At 33.5% G+C, this 18,913-nt stretch overlaps 1 protein-coding gene across 2 annotated transcripts in view; it reads right to left on the reverse strand.

Moving 5' to 3' along the window:
• Nucleotides 1-18,913, reverse strand: part of LOC130447798 (transcription factor SOX-13) — a 228,878-nt gene that overhangs the window by 13,291 nt on the left and 196,674 nt on the right. For both annotated transcript variants that reach the window (XM_056784820.1, XM_056784821.1), the window contains exons 4-5: nt 1,828-2,073; nt 1,278-1,767 (exon numbers count right to left, since the gene is read on the reverse strand). In XM_056784820.1, coding sequence (XP_056640798.1) covers nt 1,278-1,767; nt 1,828-2,073 — 736 coding nt within the window. The remainder of the gene's footprint in view (nt 1-1,277; nt 1,768-1,827; nt 2,074-18,913) is intronic.

Raw genomic sequence — 18,913 nt, forward strand, 5'->3', positions numbered from 1 at the left:
TTTTGGTAAGGAGTCAGATTTTTTGGCACCAGCTTCGCACAGACTTTTGTCATGTGTAATTCCTCGTGTAACATTTTTTTAAACGTTTCTTTATCGGCGTTTACATCCTCGGCAATCATTCGGATGCTCATTCGACGATTTGTACGCACAATTTGGTTGATTTTGGTCACTGTTTCCGGAATTGAAACAGTCACAGGCTGACCTGGGCGCTGGTGCTCTCCCGGCCCCCACTGAAGCGCTTACACCACTCAAAAACACGCGCACGAGATAGAGAATTGTCCCCATATTCCTCTTGCAACAATTTATAGCACTCAGTCGGGTTTTTTTCAATATAACGAGAAATTTGAGATTGATACGTTGCTGCTTTTTTGCGTCACACATGGTTTTCGGAACGAGAAAAAAACATTTTCGTTTCAAACCGCTACTGCACAAATATTCTAATAGTGACCGAAACGTGTTTTGGGACGTGCATAGACAAGATATCTAGATACCCAGCATTCTAACTTATTTTCAGCTAGAGATCAGCTCTAGAGCTATCTTTAGATCTGTCGTCTCCACAACTGTTATTATGGTGTTAAATTTCAAGAGCATCGATAATAGTAGATGATGAGTTTATTGTCGTCACCAACAAAAACTCTTCCGTTCAAATACATTCTGTAGATAAGCCTTAACCTCCGTCGTGATTTTTTTTATCTTCACCATACCAAGGACTACTTTTTCCTACAGTAAACTGATCAGTCTTAATTTCCAAATGAAAAAATTCAATCCACTTGGTTGTGGGTATGGTGTCATAATCGTCGTCGCTGATATTTCCCTCTCGGAATAAATACTTCACGCGAATCATCAACACTTTAATAAGTTGCTTCATAGTGGCCTTTGGTCTTTGAGTAATAACTTTTAAGGTTATAAAAAACAAACAAAACAAACATTTACCATCAATGTACCAGTGTAAAAAGGATTCATCGTCATTCAACGCCATGGTCTTGACCCGATATTTAGATCATATTCGGGTTAATCCGATCAAACGGTGGTTATCGTCGTAGTGCTTTTTGTTCAACAAAATTCGTTTCAACAGATTTCTATTTTGTGCCTTTTTTGCATAAAAAAGAGCAACCTAACCTAACTTTAGCAACTGCAATTGTTTCTTATAAGAATGAACCTCTTATTTGTACCTCAAAATTCTGCTGCTTTATTAACCAATCACGCTAAATAATCTGTATTAAATTTTATTCTTCACAAATTAAAAAAGTCATACAATAATGAAAACGTTGACTTACAGTGGCAACTAGCGAGAAAATCTCTCTCTTCTTTAATACTCTCTTCTTTAGCACCTCCCATATGCGGTGGAGTAGGCAGCCCATACATATGTAAAGGAAAATGTGGTTGTTTATCTGGACTCGTCATATCTTTATTTTGAACGTTTCTGTCCATGGGAAACTGAGGTGGAAGTCCGGCATACGGCAAGAACGCTCTCGACATCATCAAATTAGGTGGTAATAGTTTTGGGGCAGTCGCTGCGACTGGCTGATCTTGAATAGGAGCCGCCGGTGTACTTTGAGGACTCGATCTTGCTGAACCCGAACTGGAAGATTTCGGTTTACTGAGATTGAGAGGCGCGTCGGGATCAGAAGGAGTTGGTGGTGGTGGTGATGGGGTTGGTTGTGGGGGTGGAGATCGTTTCTCTTGAGGTGGAGCGGTGATATTTGGCATTTGCGAGAGATGAGCTGTGGCGGACATCCAGTTCGGTACCTGATGAGGTGGAAGCATCTGTAAATACATAATATTTCAATTGATTATCAACATTACTATGTTCATTTTGGTACGTACGTGGTTACCCATTGGAGATTTAGAAACGTTAGGAGGGATCGCCGGTGGTTGTAGTCCACGAAGTTGTTCCAGAAATGGTAGGAACATGAGTCCTGCTTGATGTGGACCTGCGGCATATTGTGCGGTGATCTGACCTTGTAATTCTTGTAGTTTCTGTTGATGTTGTAACAGTTGTTCTTGTTGTAAACGATGTAGTTCTAACTGTTTTTGGTGTGAATCGTTCACTAGTTGACTAGCTGTCGATGTCTGTAAAAAAATCATACATTAATTGAATTGAAATTACATTAGATGTGATGGTTGAGTTTGAACATCCTCTACATTCAGTATTAATTAGACATCGATAGTGCACATATTAAAAATTAAAAAAAAATCGTTACTGTATAAGAGATGACCATATGAACACCAAAAGGTAACTGTTTGGGCAGGGTTTGTAAGAAACCATATCAATGGTCCATTTTTAATTGAGTGCAATTCCAGTGAAAGCGATATAATTTCAACAAGATGGAGCGCCACCAAAATACCAACGCAATGTTCGGAAGTACCTCAATTTTTGAATCGTTTGACTAGGAGGGGATAGATAGAATAGCCAGCGCCATTACCTGATTCTATATAATTAGATTTCTAAATGAGGATAAGTAAGGAGTACTGGGTACAAAACTAAATTTTTTGATTTAAATAACTTAAAAGTGTAAAGTAAAGATTAGGAAATTCGAAAAGACGTTCGCGGTGAACATTTTGAATATTTACTTCATTAGCATTCATAGTTCTTTTTATATTATCACATTTTGTATTATATTTTAGGTTTTGTTGGTATTGTAGCGATTTCGTAATCATATGATTTGTTTTATTCTCATTGCTGTAATAAACATGGGAACGATAACATTAATAAATATAAAATGGGGAAATCGTTTAAACGATATATCACAACCCTATACGAGCCCCGTCCCATTTCAGTTGGCCCACTTAGAAAATTTCGAAATTATTAAACTTAAAATGCCAAAAAGTAGCTGTTAGTTAAATGTTTTAAACTTTTAGTTTTACGTCTAAAATAGGTTTTGGATCAATATTGTCAAATATTTTGAATGATATTTAATATGATGGAAATAGATAGGTCTTGTAGATAATAGTTTTTTATGCATATAAAAAGGTTCATTGTTTCCAAAATTGTGTTCAAAATTTCATTAATTTCATTTCATAATTTTTAAATGGGTAGAGGAAAAGTTATTGATAAAAAAATTCAATTAATCATAATAAACTCACTCAAAAATGGGAAAAAGAACTCAGAAGAAAGTTGTAAAAATGTCAAAATACAGTGTTCGAAATATAGTTCGCTTGTATAAAGCAAATGGTTTGATTGTCCCTAAACGCTGGTATGCAAGAAAATAGAAATTGTCAGACAAAGATAAACGAGCGTTAAAAAAAATAATTCAACAAAACAGACGTGCTAAGTATAGTCAACTAGTGTAAGTGTAATTTGGAGTAATACATACCTTAGTTTAATGCACATTTTTCTAAATTTAAATTTTTTCTACATAGGCCAAGGAAAAGCCATGATTGACTCAAATCCAGAAGAAAAATAGACTTAAATGGGCCAAAGAGCATAAAAATTGGAATTTTCAACAGTGGAGCTGTATACATTGGAGTGATGAGTCTTATTTTGAAGTTTGTGTGGCTGACGATCAAAGTAGAGTTATTCGACAAAAAAATGAAGCTTTTCATTCAGATTGTTTGAAGCGGAAAGTTAAATTTCCGGCATCTGTGATGGTGTGGTGCTCGATATCTGCAAGTGGAGTGGGAAAGTGGGACGAATCATTGTTGCCAACAAGAGAAGTAACTGTAACTGCTGGGAAAGCCTTTATTTTTCAGCAAGATGGAGCAGCATACCATAAGACAAAAAAAGCCTTAAAATGGTTCTCAGACCACAATATTCCACTTTTAGAGTGGGTTTCAAGTAGTCCAGATTTATCACCAATATAGAAACACTTTGGCATGAAATGAAAAAGCAGTTGCGTGCAAATCTAGCTAGAACTGTCATGGAATTAAAAGAAAGATTACAAGAAATTTGGGATGATTTTACTCCCGAATACTGCCAGAATTTAATAAACACTATGCCTCAAAGAATTACGGCTGTTATTAAAAATAAAGGGGATGTTACGCAATTGTAAGTTTTAAAAGTATTTTAATATTTAAGCTTTTCTGATTACATTTGTTTTTTTTTTTGGTTTGTAATTATAACATATGTAAAAGTATCTGAAATGTTTATAGAGAATATAAAGTGCTCAAAATGAAACAATTTGCCGGTTTTTAATAGCTGAAAAAGCAATAATTAGTAATTTTTTTCAATTGGGCCAACTGAAATGGGACGGGGCTCGTATACAGGGTCCTTCACGACGAGCTGAATCGAAATGCATATGGGAAAGTACTGAGACTAGTGTTCTGAAAATTTGCTTGCATGGGTTTCCCGAAATGCTGGTTTCAGCAAAAATAATTTTAGTTTTCTCAAACTATTTTCTCAAAATTTCAATACAACTTTATATGAGGCACAATTTTTGAATTATTTCACATTTTAGAAATTTTTGGACACATGCAGCCCTCCACTAAAAAAACTATATTTCTAAGTTTAAATGAGTCAGGTTTAATATTTTTGGGATTGGGACAAATAACACTTACAGCTTTCAAAATCTCTGAAAACCTTGCCAAAAATTTATACAGGGTGTTCAGAAAATGGTGCCCAATTTAACAACTTTGAGAACTTAATTTTTTCAAATGGCTACCCTCATTTTTCTCTTTGTTATTGGATTCTACGCATCAAATTAAGGGGCTTCGTTAGTAAATTCATATATCTCAAATTAACGGTTTTTGTAAAAAACTGAAATCTTCATGGTTTTTAATTGTCGGTTGTCTGGAGAGAACAAATAAAAAGCCAACATATCAACAAACAAACAAACAATGAAAATAGCTTGACGTTTAAGCGTTGCAAATTTAATTTTTGATACGTTAACTTTTGTTATACGTTGCTCGCCATCGGCAATACTTTCCCATATACATATCGATTCAGCTCATCGTGAAGGACCCTGTATATACTTCCCATTGAAAAAATTTGAGATTGAATTTGTTATTCGTAGCGGGTTGAATAATGTATATTTATAATTTAAATTCGACGTACCTAGCTACAGTAACCGAAATAATAAATTTATTCTATTTGACTTTTACACATCAAGTTTGGACACTAAGAGAGTTATATTCTTTAGCGAAAAGCCATTCGCGAAGTTTACTTATGTCAAAATATTACTTTATTAAGGAGCATATCGGTCACCAAATTTGGCAAGAAAATTTAAAGGTGTTACTGATTTATGGCAAACTTTTGATTTTGATTTAAAATTTTGAATATATATCTCAGCAACTAGGCCCCGTAACGGTTCGATTTCCTATATCATTTATTGAGATCTCTCTGTGGTAGAGCGTTGTCGGTCGAATATAGAAACACCCTGTATACATCTATGAATGTTGATAAACTCGCGCTTCCGCCAAACTTTCAATGTGCGCATTCACCAATATATGTACGCAATGTTATGACTGATACAAAATGGGTACAATCTCTTCTTGGTAGTTTAAATGAAATTTTTGTACAGTCTCAAATTCTTCTCCAAATTTCAATATTGTTTTTTCAATTAAATGAAATGAAGACTGCTTAACGACGTTTTCAAAAGTTTACCAAGCATTGAAAGCTTAATCCATGTCAATAATTGAAAAAGGTTGAGATTCATTAACCTCACAAGAAAAAATATTTTGTAAGTGTATATGATAAAACTTCCTATAAAAAAAGTTCTACTAAATAAATTTTATGTTGACAATAATAGTATAATCTTTTACTAGCAGTTATGGTCATCATACTTTACGCAGATAAAGTGAGCTATGACCATTACCGCAAATTGAATACTATAATTAATCTACGACTATAACAATAAATGTCAAAATATAAGTACAGAGAAAAACTTTTTTCTTCATACCTCGGTCGAGAATACGTATTTTCGTCCCTAGTAGCAGGGATGAAAGTACGTTCTTTCGGCCAAGGTATGCAGCAAAATCGTATACACTACGATTTGCCTCGGGAATCATTATTATTATTATTATTATTGTTTGACAATAGTAGGCGATTAAAAAAACTGATGAAGCTATTGTTTTATAAATTTAAAAATGAAGTTTTTCAGAATACTGCTCACACTTTTTAGTCTACTAAAAGTAGTGTACAATTTAATTGTTTGTAGCTGAGTGTCCAGCATCAAATCTGTTCTTGAACTGAACTGTAATAATATCCACACCTATCTACTCCAAAATAATGATATAAAAATAATTTGGTTGCATTTTCTCATTTTGTTTATTAATAAAATTAACTGTGACGTTTGAACAACTAATAAACTGAAGTGATTTTAAGTTTATCATTTCTTTTTGTAATTTTTTTTCAGTCGCTTCAGCTACTACAGTTATTAGTGACAGAAGAGATACATATAACATTACAGTACATTTTACAAATAAACAAATATTAACAATAATATACGAGTATGGTCTTAGAAGTGCCTGACCTGACCTAGAGATGGCGGTAATTGCTAGAAAAATGCCACTATATTAAATAGTAAACAGTATAGAACATATGTTTCAAGTTTGACGACGCCACGTTGTTTAGTATTTGTTTAGCGGCCATCGATAGTGAACCACGCATAAAAGGTAAGTCCATCACTTCACTCCCAAAACAAAATTACAATTAAAACAATGGACTCAACAGGAAGAACCGGCTCCAAAGAAGGCGAAGATCGTTCCATTCGAAGGCAGAGACATAGCCTTTCAACGGCTAGATTATGCGAAGTTATTGTAACGTTTGAGCGAAGAATTGAAGCATTTGGTGTTATTTCACAAGACAATGCCCCAGCTCACACATCCCTTATTTCAATGGCCATAATGAATGGATTAGAGTTTGATTTGCTACTTCATGCACCCTATTCGTCATATTTAGCCCTCTCGGATTTTGTTCCCAGGCTTGGCTCGGTGGTAAAAAATTTTCCAACCATGAAGAGGTGACGTCTTCTTAACTTCTTTCTTGTTACTTCATATTGTTTACACTCAGTGAATGTTTCACACTAAAATGTACATCACAGGCTCCTGGCAACTCAGTCTGTGTTAGAAGATTTTTATGGGTCAAATTGCTATGACCCAGACGTAAGTTTAATTTTGGTAGGGGCCAATGATTCACTGATTGTTTGATTTTTTTCAGATGTTTTTATATTTCACTCCATATGTTTTTCCTCGTGAACACTTCACAATTCATGTCATATAAAGAAACTTTGTGTATTTGGATATAGTCCTGGTTGTTTGTTACTGATTGGATTTTACTTTCTCATTTCCTTTTATACCAGAATGTGGTGGTGCAAATATAAATTCCTAGCAGGCATTTGCATTTTTGAAGAAGATTAAGCCAAGGGATTATGATACCCATTGGCTTATAAATCGTTGAAAACTCGCAAAATGTCTGTTAATTTGTGTTATACACAAAAGAATGAAAAGTTACTGACTTATTCTTCCAAGTTTTGTATTTAATAGATAAAATTAAGATTTTTATTGACTAAAATTAATGAAAATATTGAAAATTCGACAGTATACGACTTGACAGATTATCTGTAAAATAAGCCGTCAACTGAAAGCACCGCAGAGAAAAGAAAAAAACAATTCTCTAAAGTTAAATTTAAAACAATTTTTAGACGATTTATTTGAGAATAACCAAAAGCAAACAATAACAGCGCAGCGTTGCGAAGATTTCTTTTTTTGTTTTCAGGATGAGATATGTTAAAGAATTGTCCATCTGTTGCGTTCGCTGTGTTTCTTTTCCCCGAAGATTCGCAGGTTGCCAAACGCCCACAGTGGCTAAATTTACGTCGGCACACGTCCAATTTTATCCTCCATTCACTGCAACTTTAATCGAGAACTGCATATTTCACACATTAACAGTGGCGTCGACAACAAATCAAGAAAATCATCAAGAAAAAAATAACAAATGGACGTTTCGGAATTATAAGAAAACGAATCGAACTCTTCAAATATTTCACACAATTACTTTAATATACCATCAATTTAAGGTTGTTAGTCAACAAATCATTTCGGTAATTGAGGTTTTTATGCCCAAAGTACATTTTAACATATCAGTTGGCAAGCTTGATAATAGTTTTTCAGAATTTATAAGAAAATTAATAAAAAGAGAAGAATAACTGTTATACGACAAATCTTTATTTGTGCCACATATATAGAGGAATTACAACAATACAAATAATTTACATGATAAAAAAGAAAAACCTGCTTTTGATCGTTAAACTTATGAAACGATGCTTCAGGTGAACTATGACGAACTCTTAAAAGTTTGAAGTTGTATACTCATCGGCTAAAGACAATCCAAGAGATATATAAGATGATTCGTTTAAGAATACGTTCCGCCTATGCGTCGAAGTATCTATGGAATGAATCAAAGCTGTTGACAAAAATACTTCGAAAAGGGAACACAACTTCCTCTTCTCCTTTCCTACGCCTCTGTTCACAGGATGTTGATGGTATTTCACATTGCTCTGAATTAAATCTTTTTTCCAAATAATGCGTAACTAACATTCATCTTTTTAATGATCAGTTGCGAACGTTTTTTAAATAATATATTCGATATTTTTTTCACATTTGACAAATGAGTGTATGTAATAAATTTCACACAACTGTAATTGGTCGAAGTTTAAACTGTCGCGTCTTTTTGAAAAATTAATGAAAAAATATCATTTTTTTGATAAAAACAGAATTTATAGTTGCAGTTCATGATTAATTAGAGTATGAAGTGAATTTTTATTTTATTAGTCTTTTAGCATTATTTTCTACTATTCTATGAGTCAATTCGAAACTTGAGATTTTTCCTATTTCTGGGGTTTCCACTAACACTTCAACTTTTTGAAGAGCTTCACTCTCTCATTTTTGTACTTCTCTAGTATTTTATCTAACAGTTTTGTCCAAGAAAAGCTGTTATTTAGTTTGTACTAACAATAAGTAAAGGTAAAGCATGTATGAATGCAAGAAGCGTAATGAACCTGATAATGTTGTATTTTCGAGTCTATGCTAGACTTCCTCTCAGTTATAGTTTCAACTCAAAACAGCCAATAAGTTATTTTGAATCATCTTTTCGTTGTATGTTACAGAAATGGATCATCGGATTTTGAGGCAACGTAATACAATTAAGTTGGTAAAATAGTTGAGACGCATATAATGAAAATTGATAATTAAAAGTGTGAGTTTTTTATGGCATACATGGATGGCAAAGAAGATTAACCTTCCTAATGGAAAGTTTTTAGAACAAAAACTGACCAAAATGTTGACCGTATTAATGCTTTTTAAAAATAAAAATTATAATTGAACACTTGATTTTGAGCTACAATGGTCTTTGAAAAGCTCAAAAAAACATGCATTAATTTTCTCAAGACCAATGATAAAAAGACCAATGATAAAAAATCTTCTTGAGTCCATGTGAATTCTTCCTGTTTATAAAATTTAAACTTGTCAATGATTTCGCCGGCGTAAGGGGTATGTGAATCGTGTGAGGAATATTTAAGATTGTGGAAAGGTGATAAAAGAAGTGCCTTTAAATTTGGAATACCGGCGAGAACCACGAAATCATCTCGAAGACTGTTATTTTTATAGTGTGAAACATAAAAATCGATCTAAATGACGGTATCCAAGTACTGATTGTGTTCAACATCCAGTGCAACACTCATAATTCGTAAGCACGCTTCTCCAATTTCAGAAAAAACGTTTCACGGCTATCCACTTAGGAACGCGGAGCACGGCCCCTACCTGCCTACTCCACGTTTAGAATTAGTTAAGAGCTCAATATCTACAATGCAAAAAATTGCACAATCACTTGCCAATTGAAATCAAATCGATATAATCTTTTCCCGGATTCTGTAATAATTTGAGTGCATATTTACTGGAAAATGCCTTCTCTCGAGTAAACGACTTATATTTTAATAATAATATTTAATTTAGGACATGCTGCATACTAGTTTAATTTTTGCTATGGACTTTGCTTTTTTCAAAAATAGTTAGATGATCTTGTCGGAGATTTGAATCTTTCCAAACAAAGCTTCGGAATTGTTGGCATTAAGATTGAAAGAAAAAAAATTGGTTTCTTCTGACAATGGAATAAAGAGATAAAGAATTACGGTGTTATTTTTCCGAAGAGAAAGGTATTAACTTTTGATAAGAAAATAGGCTTGAAATAATAGGAACCAAAGACTGGTGTTTATTCATTGATAGCGCAAAACGTAGCCTAAAATATATTATATAATGAAAAGGAATACAACAGTACAAAGTTAAAAGAAGACTAAGAGGATTATTCCAGAAGTACCTAGCCCAACAAAGAAAACACAAAAATTTTGGAAAGTTCGTCAAAGCTCGTCAAAATTACCATTAACTGCTGACATCACGTCTTCATTCTTGGAACATCTATGACCACCAAGCCATTTGCTCAAGTCTGGAAACAGAAAATAATCCGAGGGGGATAAAGGTTCATGGTATCAATTCAAACTTTAATTCATTAATTTGGTCATTGCAATAATGGATGTGTGTGGCCTTTTTGCTTGATTTATTCGCTCGAATGTTGCAATAAGTTCGCATAATACTCGCCGTTGATAGGTGAAAATTATCCCACGCGCATCCCAAAAAACCGACGCCATGATCTTGCCTACAGATGGAATGGTCTTGGTCTTTGTGAGCAAACGCGGCACCCATCTTGCGCACAGCTCTGTTATGTCCAAATTTTCAGTTAATATGCGGTGGACTGCACTTTTTCAAATGCCTACTATGTCTACTAGCTCGCGCAATTTCAGTCGACAATTATTCAGTACCGCTTTATGGATTAACTTAACAACATTTCTGAATTCGTTACCTTATTTGATCGACCACTGCTGGTTTCGCAGGTCGTACGGTCTTGTTTAAACTCTGCTACCCAATATTTACTGTTGACGAAGGACCAGTATCACCCAGAGTAGAATCTAGGTCAGCTTCACTGAAAAATATTGATGACTTCCAAACAATGTGTCGTCTTCAAATTTGAAACATTTGTTGTATAGATTTTGTACTTTCTAATACAGTGGTACGTCAGTCAGATATTTCTAGGATCATCATCGTATTGTAACATTTCGTTAGTCTTGAATAAAATAGAAGGAAAATTTGTATCGATTTAAAAATGGTGAACATTCCTTGCGGTCAACAAAGTGGTTAGATTAAGTTTATCTGTTTTATATGTCTTTGAGACAGTAGAGCTAAACAAGATCATTGGCTTTTGAATGAAAATATAAAGTCTGGAAAGAAAAATGTAGTCCAGAATTCATAAGTAGCTCGTGACAAAATTATCCTTCCAACATTACAAATAAAACTAGGCATCCTTAAATCACTCGATAAAGGCGAGAAATGCTTTTCTTGAATTTGCCAATAATATTCTTATCTCAATATGGAACCAGATATTTTTATATATGAGCTTAAAACTTTCTCCTCGGTCACCTGGAACAGTTTCCGGAAAATTTAGCGAATATGAGCGAAGAGCAGGGAGAGTGTATGCATCAGAATATTCCGCTATCAGGGTTTTTGAGATATGAATCTGATGTCTAGCTATTATTGGTCTCTCTGATTAGGACATAAATAATCATTTTTTAAAGTAAAGTTTTCGTCAGTAAACACCTACTTTTTTTCTGTTTTACACCTACATAGCTGAAACTCAGAAACTAGACTCGATAAAAATCTTCTATTTCAAATTTTTTAAAATACTAGGACCTTTTTTTTTCAACCTCCAATCTCTCCGTGCAGACGCTACGAGGGCAGAAGAAAGCGGGCATGCTCTTTAGGCGACTGCGCAGCTTTCGTAGTACACACTCCACCATTGTTGACATTCGGGCGTCAGTCGGCGTTGTGATACAGCCACCTAAACATGTCCGCTATTATTGATGCTCCTACCAAGTGTGAATTATTGAGAACTCGTTTTCTACATACGAAAGCCATAGTGTTGCAGAAATCCATCCGAGAATGAATCTTATGTATGGGGAAAACTTCATCAGGGAGACCAAGGATACAAATCTGTCGTTTCAGATGATCTGGTTCAACGAGTTGACAGAATAGTTAAAGAAATACATAGATTCCCCATTACTGCTTTGTGTAATTTCCAGAAGTTTGAAGGTCTGTTTTGTAGTCTACTTGAATTCATTGGTGGCAGCTCTTTTGAAGAGGGCATTGAAAAACTTATCCACAGATATGACAAACGTCTCAATCTCTTCGGTGATTATGTCGGAAAGTAACCGCAAGTGTACCAATTTTTTTGGTGATAAAATTATTGTTTTATATGAACTTGTGTTTTTTTATAGCCTATCGGAGTTTGAAAAAAACGGTCCTCGTAGCATATTAGTAGTTAGCCACAGCTAAAATTTCTTCGGCAACAGCTGAAGAGTGAATTAGAGTTATTAGTAGGGGTGGATAAATTTTCGAAAGTAAGAATAATTATTAAAGATCTGGTACTAACACGCGATAAAAAATATTAATTAACTAAATAAATCGTTATTAATTATTCTTAACGACCAGAGAGCTGTACAGTTACCCATTTCAGTTAAAATGCTCTTATTGTTTCATTTTACTCCGATCAATCAACGATGCTTTATTCGCTCATGAATTTATTACTAATTTTCAAGATACGTCTACTAATGTGTTGTATAAAAATAAGTGACCTTTTGGGCGAATATCGATACATACAAAATTGAATAATCGATGATTGTTCAACCTAGAAAATATTAAATACTTTATTCATATCCGTTCTACATATGCATAAACAATCATGTAATTCATGATGTCAATCAAAGTAAATTATCTATCATATTTTTTGTTTTTATTTTGAAAATAGCATAAATTTAGAAAATGATAATAAAGATATGAAATGTCATTTGAACACAAGTAAAATTTAAATCTAAAGAAATCGAATGAATAATCAAATTTTACCCGGAATAGTTCATTCAAACTACACACGTAAATCTAAGCTGTTTGTTAACCATGTGGAAATTTTTCTGGAGATATTAACTGTGGACAAAAAAATTGAGCAAAGAATTTGTTTGAAATATTGTGTTTCCAATGGACTACCACTACATTATCATTCAATCAAAAGATATAGTAGAGCCTTTCAGTAACTCTTAAGTATCGATTCAATATATTTTGAGTATTAAATCTAACAGTGTTAAAGCCGTACCAAAAGACCTGAAAATTTTGCAAAATCAGCGTCGAATAGAAGGCACAAAAGATATGCTGGTAACGAGATGTATGTTAACGAATACAACGTCGAAACTGTCCAAAAATCTAGCAAATTGCACTTCAAAAAGCGGGAATCCAGAATACCACGTCCAAATTAATCAAAAATCTAAGGGATTCTCATCGTTTCTCGATTATTGTGATGTGATACACGTTTATTTCATTCCAGAGGATCAAACAGTCAATAAGGAGTACTACTTGACTATTTTGAGTCCTCTACATTGTTTTTATTTACGAATTAGTGTTCATGGTGTAATATAGTATATTAGTTTGCCCAATTCTGTTATTTATATCTGCATCTTGTGTCCAATTCTGGTTTATTATTGTTTCTAAGTATTGATAGTGTTTAACTTGTTTTTTGTATCGATTCTTACCATTACTTTTGTTATGTTTTTGTTTATTTTCATACCCATGTAAATTATTGCTTTATTCTACATCTCAATATCTTCTTGTAACTCTGTTTCGTTCTTTGCCATTAGCATAACATCGTCTGCAAATGTTCCTTCTTTGATATTAATTCTTTGTAGCCTTGAATGCCCCACACACATATTTTTTTCACTCAATTTAGTGCATATCTTTATGGTCTCGTCCATAAAGCTTCTCCCTTGTCTTAATCCTATATTTGTGGTGAAGCCTTTTGACGTTTTGTTATTTCTTATTACTACATTCTGATTGTTTTCATAAATATTTTGTATTATCCTTATAATTTTTAGATCTCTTTCGACTAGTATTTTCTATATTTTCTATCTAGGTACTCTATCAAAGGCTTTTTCTAAGTTTAAGAAGGCCACGTACAAACTTTACTTTACTATCGTTTTTTCTGTCATCTGATTTATAGTACATACATGATTCCACTCTGAGATGCTTCTGTGTCTTCTACTGTTGATCTAATTCTTTTCTCTAGTATTTTTCTCAATATTTTCATCGCTATACTAATTAGTGTTATTTATCGGTGATTATTGCAGTCTTTATTGGTACTATCAATGCCTTCTGCCAGTCTGTTGGAGAGATACTGATAAACTACAAATTAAATAGATGCAAAGTAGGAAGGAGTTTAGGTAGAAACTATAAAACTTCCAGTTTTAATTAAGATGATTTTATTCACATTTATATCAAAGAATCTTATCAGTAAGGAAACATTCGTGATGGAATAAACTTCTTTTTAATAATATCAATCAACTAAACTCGTTAATAAAGAATTTTGTAGAAAAACTTGTTTTACATTCGAGATGTCGAAAAATTTGATTTCAGTTTCGTCTTTTTTTTACATTAATATTTATTATCAAAATATCGATTAGTTTCAAAATACATCGTAACATCAAGTCTCGGTCGAATTCCATCAATAAATCAACCGTACTCATACATCTAGCCACTCGACATTGTTTATTGTAGAACAATTGAAACACATTAGACTTACTCAAATATTCCATCCCAACAAATAAACTTGACTTAAGTTTATGGACTGGGAAATGTTGATACTGCCTTTACTGTTTCTCTGTTACGAGTTCGAGACTGATTTACTATGTTTTAGCGAGTGAGTGATGAGCCGCTACTAACAACAGCCTTCATGTGTTGTATAAATTCAACACTGCTGTCTAAAAGTCGATCCCCGAGTGCCAGGGATTGGAGTCATGAGCCCTATTCTTCTTTATGGCTCTTGTCGATCTTCTTTACTCAACGTGGATTTAGTGGATTTTATCGTTCACGATTTCGATTCAAGTTTATAACTTGTTGAAATACTCTGACAAAATTAAGAGGTTATACTATTTGATATATTTAACAGTCTAAATTTAATTATAATTAAATCAACCAAAATAATTGATCCAATTAAATTAAAAATGCGACAATTTCATTAAACGAGGATTTTTCAGTAAAAAAAAACGTCACAGTGTAATTCAATTAACTCATCAACTATGACTGATATTTCTGAAAACATAATAGCACGGTGAGAACAAGAGAATCCTCATTCAAAATTCAAGGAAACCAAAGGAAAAGTCAAACTTGCCACCTACTAGCTCAAGAACCGACTTATTTTCATTACACGAGGATTCAAGCATCTGCTTCTTTCATTTACTAATTACATTTCTTCGGCGGAAGAGGGATCGCAACTATTGGTGTGTGTTATCAACTACGAAAGATACTGCTTTTAAAAGCAGCAAGACCAAATAATTGGTGACTATCGAAAGACATAAGCAAAGGTTCGAACTGAGGTTCAATTTATTATTGTAACGGACCACTCTTCTTGTTATAGTCGCCAAAGTAATTTTTTCTTCAAACAGTCAAGAAACTGATGTCGTAAAAAGAGGATTAGATGCTATCATACTACGAATGAAGCCGTGCTAAAGGCAATTATGAAATCACACACTGTGTTAGATGATGTTACACCATTAGCATAGGAGGATTTTCTAAATTATAGTTGATAAAACGAGAAGAATAATATGAAAACTGAACCCATCTTTATTTATATTTGGACGTGGTAGCATGGTTCCGTCTCAATTGAAGGGAACTAAATCGTTTCAATGAGGTACTTTACCATAAAATAATCATATTCGTTAAGGTCTATACGAGAATATATTGAAAAATTCTTAGCCTACTATAGAACCAAACAAAATTTCAATTAAAAAATATTTTATTACTCAACATATTCTCCTCTTAATTGGATACATTTATTACAGGGAACCTGCAACGTCTTTAGACCTTTCAAATAAAATGTTTCTTCGTGCTCTGCAAACCAGACCTCCACAGCTTTTATTACCTCCTCGTTTGATGAAAATTTACGACGTTTTAAGCTTTTATTCAGTTGAGGAAAGAGATGATAGTCGAACGGAGCCAAATCTGGTGAATAAGGGGGGTGTTCTAGTAATTCAAACCCTAAATCACGAATTTTTGCATGGCAGCATGAGATTTGTGAAAACAAAACACCTGTGGATAGCTTTCCGCGTCTTTTCTCTTTAATTTTTTCCCGTAGAGTAGTCAGAAATGTCGAATAGTTATTGTCCTACCGTTATCCAAAAAATCATTCATGATTACTCCATGGCAATCCCAAAAAACTGAAGCAATAACTTTTCCAGCAGATTTTTGGATTCGAAACTTCTTAGGTCTTGCTGAACCAGAGTTCCGCCAGTCCACCGACTGTTGCTTTGTTTCTGGATCGTAGAAATGTACCCAAATCTTATTCATAGTAACAATTCGGTTTAAGAAGTCTACATCGTTTTCAAATCGATCACAGATAGAACGCGATGCCTCTACCCTTGCACGTTTTTGGTCAACATTCAAACATTTGGGGATCCATTTTGCAGCAATTTCTCTCAAATCCAAATTGACGTGAACTATATGATGAACGCGTTCGTATGAAATATTAATTGCTTCAGATATCCGTTTGAGCCCAATAAGACGGTCTGATAAAATTATGTCAGGAACTGCATCGATATTTTCGGGGAATGACACAGAAACTGGTCTTCTCGATCGGTCATCATCTGTTCACTTCTTAACCCTTTCAAATACAGGTACTTGATGATGGCTCAATACTCCAATTTTTCGATTTTCAAATTTCGGTAGACATCTTTTTTCTTTTAATTTATTGCGTAGCTAGGGTTTACTTTTTTGACGTCAAACTTTACACTGACACTAGGCTAACTAGATATCAATACATAATCATTATTCTAAGTTTGATTTATGATATAATATAAATATCTACAAAGAAAATCACAAATACCCATCCAAATAAAGACTATTCGTACCATATTCACTGCACTTAAGGTGACTCAAGCCTTCTACAAACACCAAATCTGGAGCACATGAAGCAAAATGGATTTGGTGCACAAACTACAAATAAAAATTTAATGTTGAATATGACCAATTCAATGGTTTATTTATTTATCGGATAATAATAATAAAATAAGTTCACTCATATTTTTTTTGCGTTTCTAGTTCTGGAACGTGATCAAAGATATTGTCAAAATGGAGCTGTGAAATTTTCAAAAGACAAATCACGTACATTTGGTACTAACAAAATCTGGCATACCCAAGGTAGCATGCTGGGACCAAGCATATATCTGCTGTACTCAGCTGATCTCTCTAAAACAGTCATCACTACTTTGTCCACGTTTGCAAATGATACTAGGCTAACACAAAAACGTTACTACCTTCGGATGTCTGCAGTACCGTCTCCATCAACTCGATAAATGGACTGAGATTGGAGGCCTAGCGCATCAGAACGAATACCTCCAAGTCCATGTAACAATCACACTTAAGAGAGACACTTGTCCTATCGTTATGATGAACAACTATCTATAATAGCTAACAGTAGATGTGGAATATATCGGAATCTATCTAGACCGGTGGCTAACACGGAGTAAACACAAAAGGCAAAAGAGATTACAAATTTGGACCGAAATACAGGAAAATATACTGACCGACGGCAGTTCATCCCAATTATCCATCATAAACAAGGTGCATGTGTACAAAACTATAATAAAGTTAAAAACAAGCTTTCATTGAGACAGCAATATCTTGTTAAAATCTCTGTTAAAACTGTTGATGTAGATTTGATATAGTTAAGGCATTCTTCCGATTTCTTCTTGCATATGTTCTCTGGAATGGCTTCGCTTCTGTTAATCATAGTGTATTGTGCTAATGTGCAATATTTTCTTTGCTTCATAAATGATTCCAAGGAAATGTCTATTATATACATCGAGAAAGTACGACGACGTTTCATTTTACATAATAAGATAATGAAGGTTTAGTATGAATTTTTTCAAATCTATATATGTAGAAAAGTGAAAAACCTGCTACAAATATTTTATAACTTTATTTCAGTAAAAGATATATGAATCACATTTGAATACATCAACAACCGTTGAAAGATCTCTAATTAAGATATTTAACGCTGATGTTTAAGACTCGCATCAATAAAATAATCTATCGATAAAATTTTTTGTTAGAATATGATTTACATGACAACGCTTATAACTTATTAAATAAGTAAATCTGGTTTCTTGACTAATACAAAGAATTCCAACTTTTTGTGTACTCGAGAGCCTGTTTATTCTTACATCATTAAAATAATTGAGTTAGTTGCACCGTGTATAATTAATCCGTACGCATGTATCAATAACTGTCATAAGAAGATAACAAAATTAATTTCACCTGCCTCAGATACTTGGTCACAATTTTAATTTTTTCTAATTTAGAGTGTTGATATTCACGTTTTCAAAATGATATCCATACTGTCTTTTTCAATTTCAATTGAAATCTATTTTAACTATAATATTGTAGTGGTTTCTTATTTGAACACTATACACACACTTAACTAACTAACTAATAATTCACTTATCACTAACACGTAACTTAAATAATTTATTTAAATTTTTCGATTATTCCATATTTCGGTCTGTTGACTATGTATTAAAAACTAACTAAATTGTGCTACACAAACTCCTTACATATATCCAAAAGATTTCCCAAAGCAAAACTAATAAATAAATATACTTTCCTGGAAATTATTCAAAAGAAACAAAGTTAATATACTGCCTGCCGTAATAAAAACATACATCAAACGCATTCCAGGTATTTCCAGCATACATTAAAGGCACCGCGCTTCCGCCGAATTTTAAAATTCCACTACAATCGGACAGGACCGGCTATGGGATCCATATAGCGTCCGTAACAATATTAAAATATCACGTAACAGTGAATTGACTGACATTTTTTGTTTTTATCTTTGGTT

Source organism: Diorhabda sublineata, chromosome 8, assembly GCF_026230105.1.
Source record: "Diorhabda sublineata isolate icDioSubl1.1 chromosome 8, icDioSubl1.1, whole genome shotgun sequence".
NCBI lineage: Eukaryota > Metazoa > Arthropoda > Insecta > Coleoptera > Chrysomelidae > Diorhabda > Diorhabda sublineata.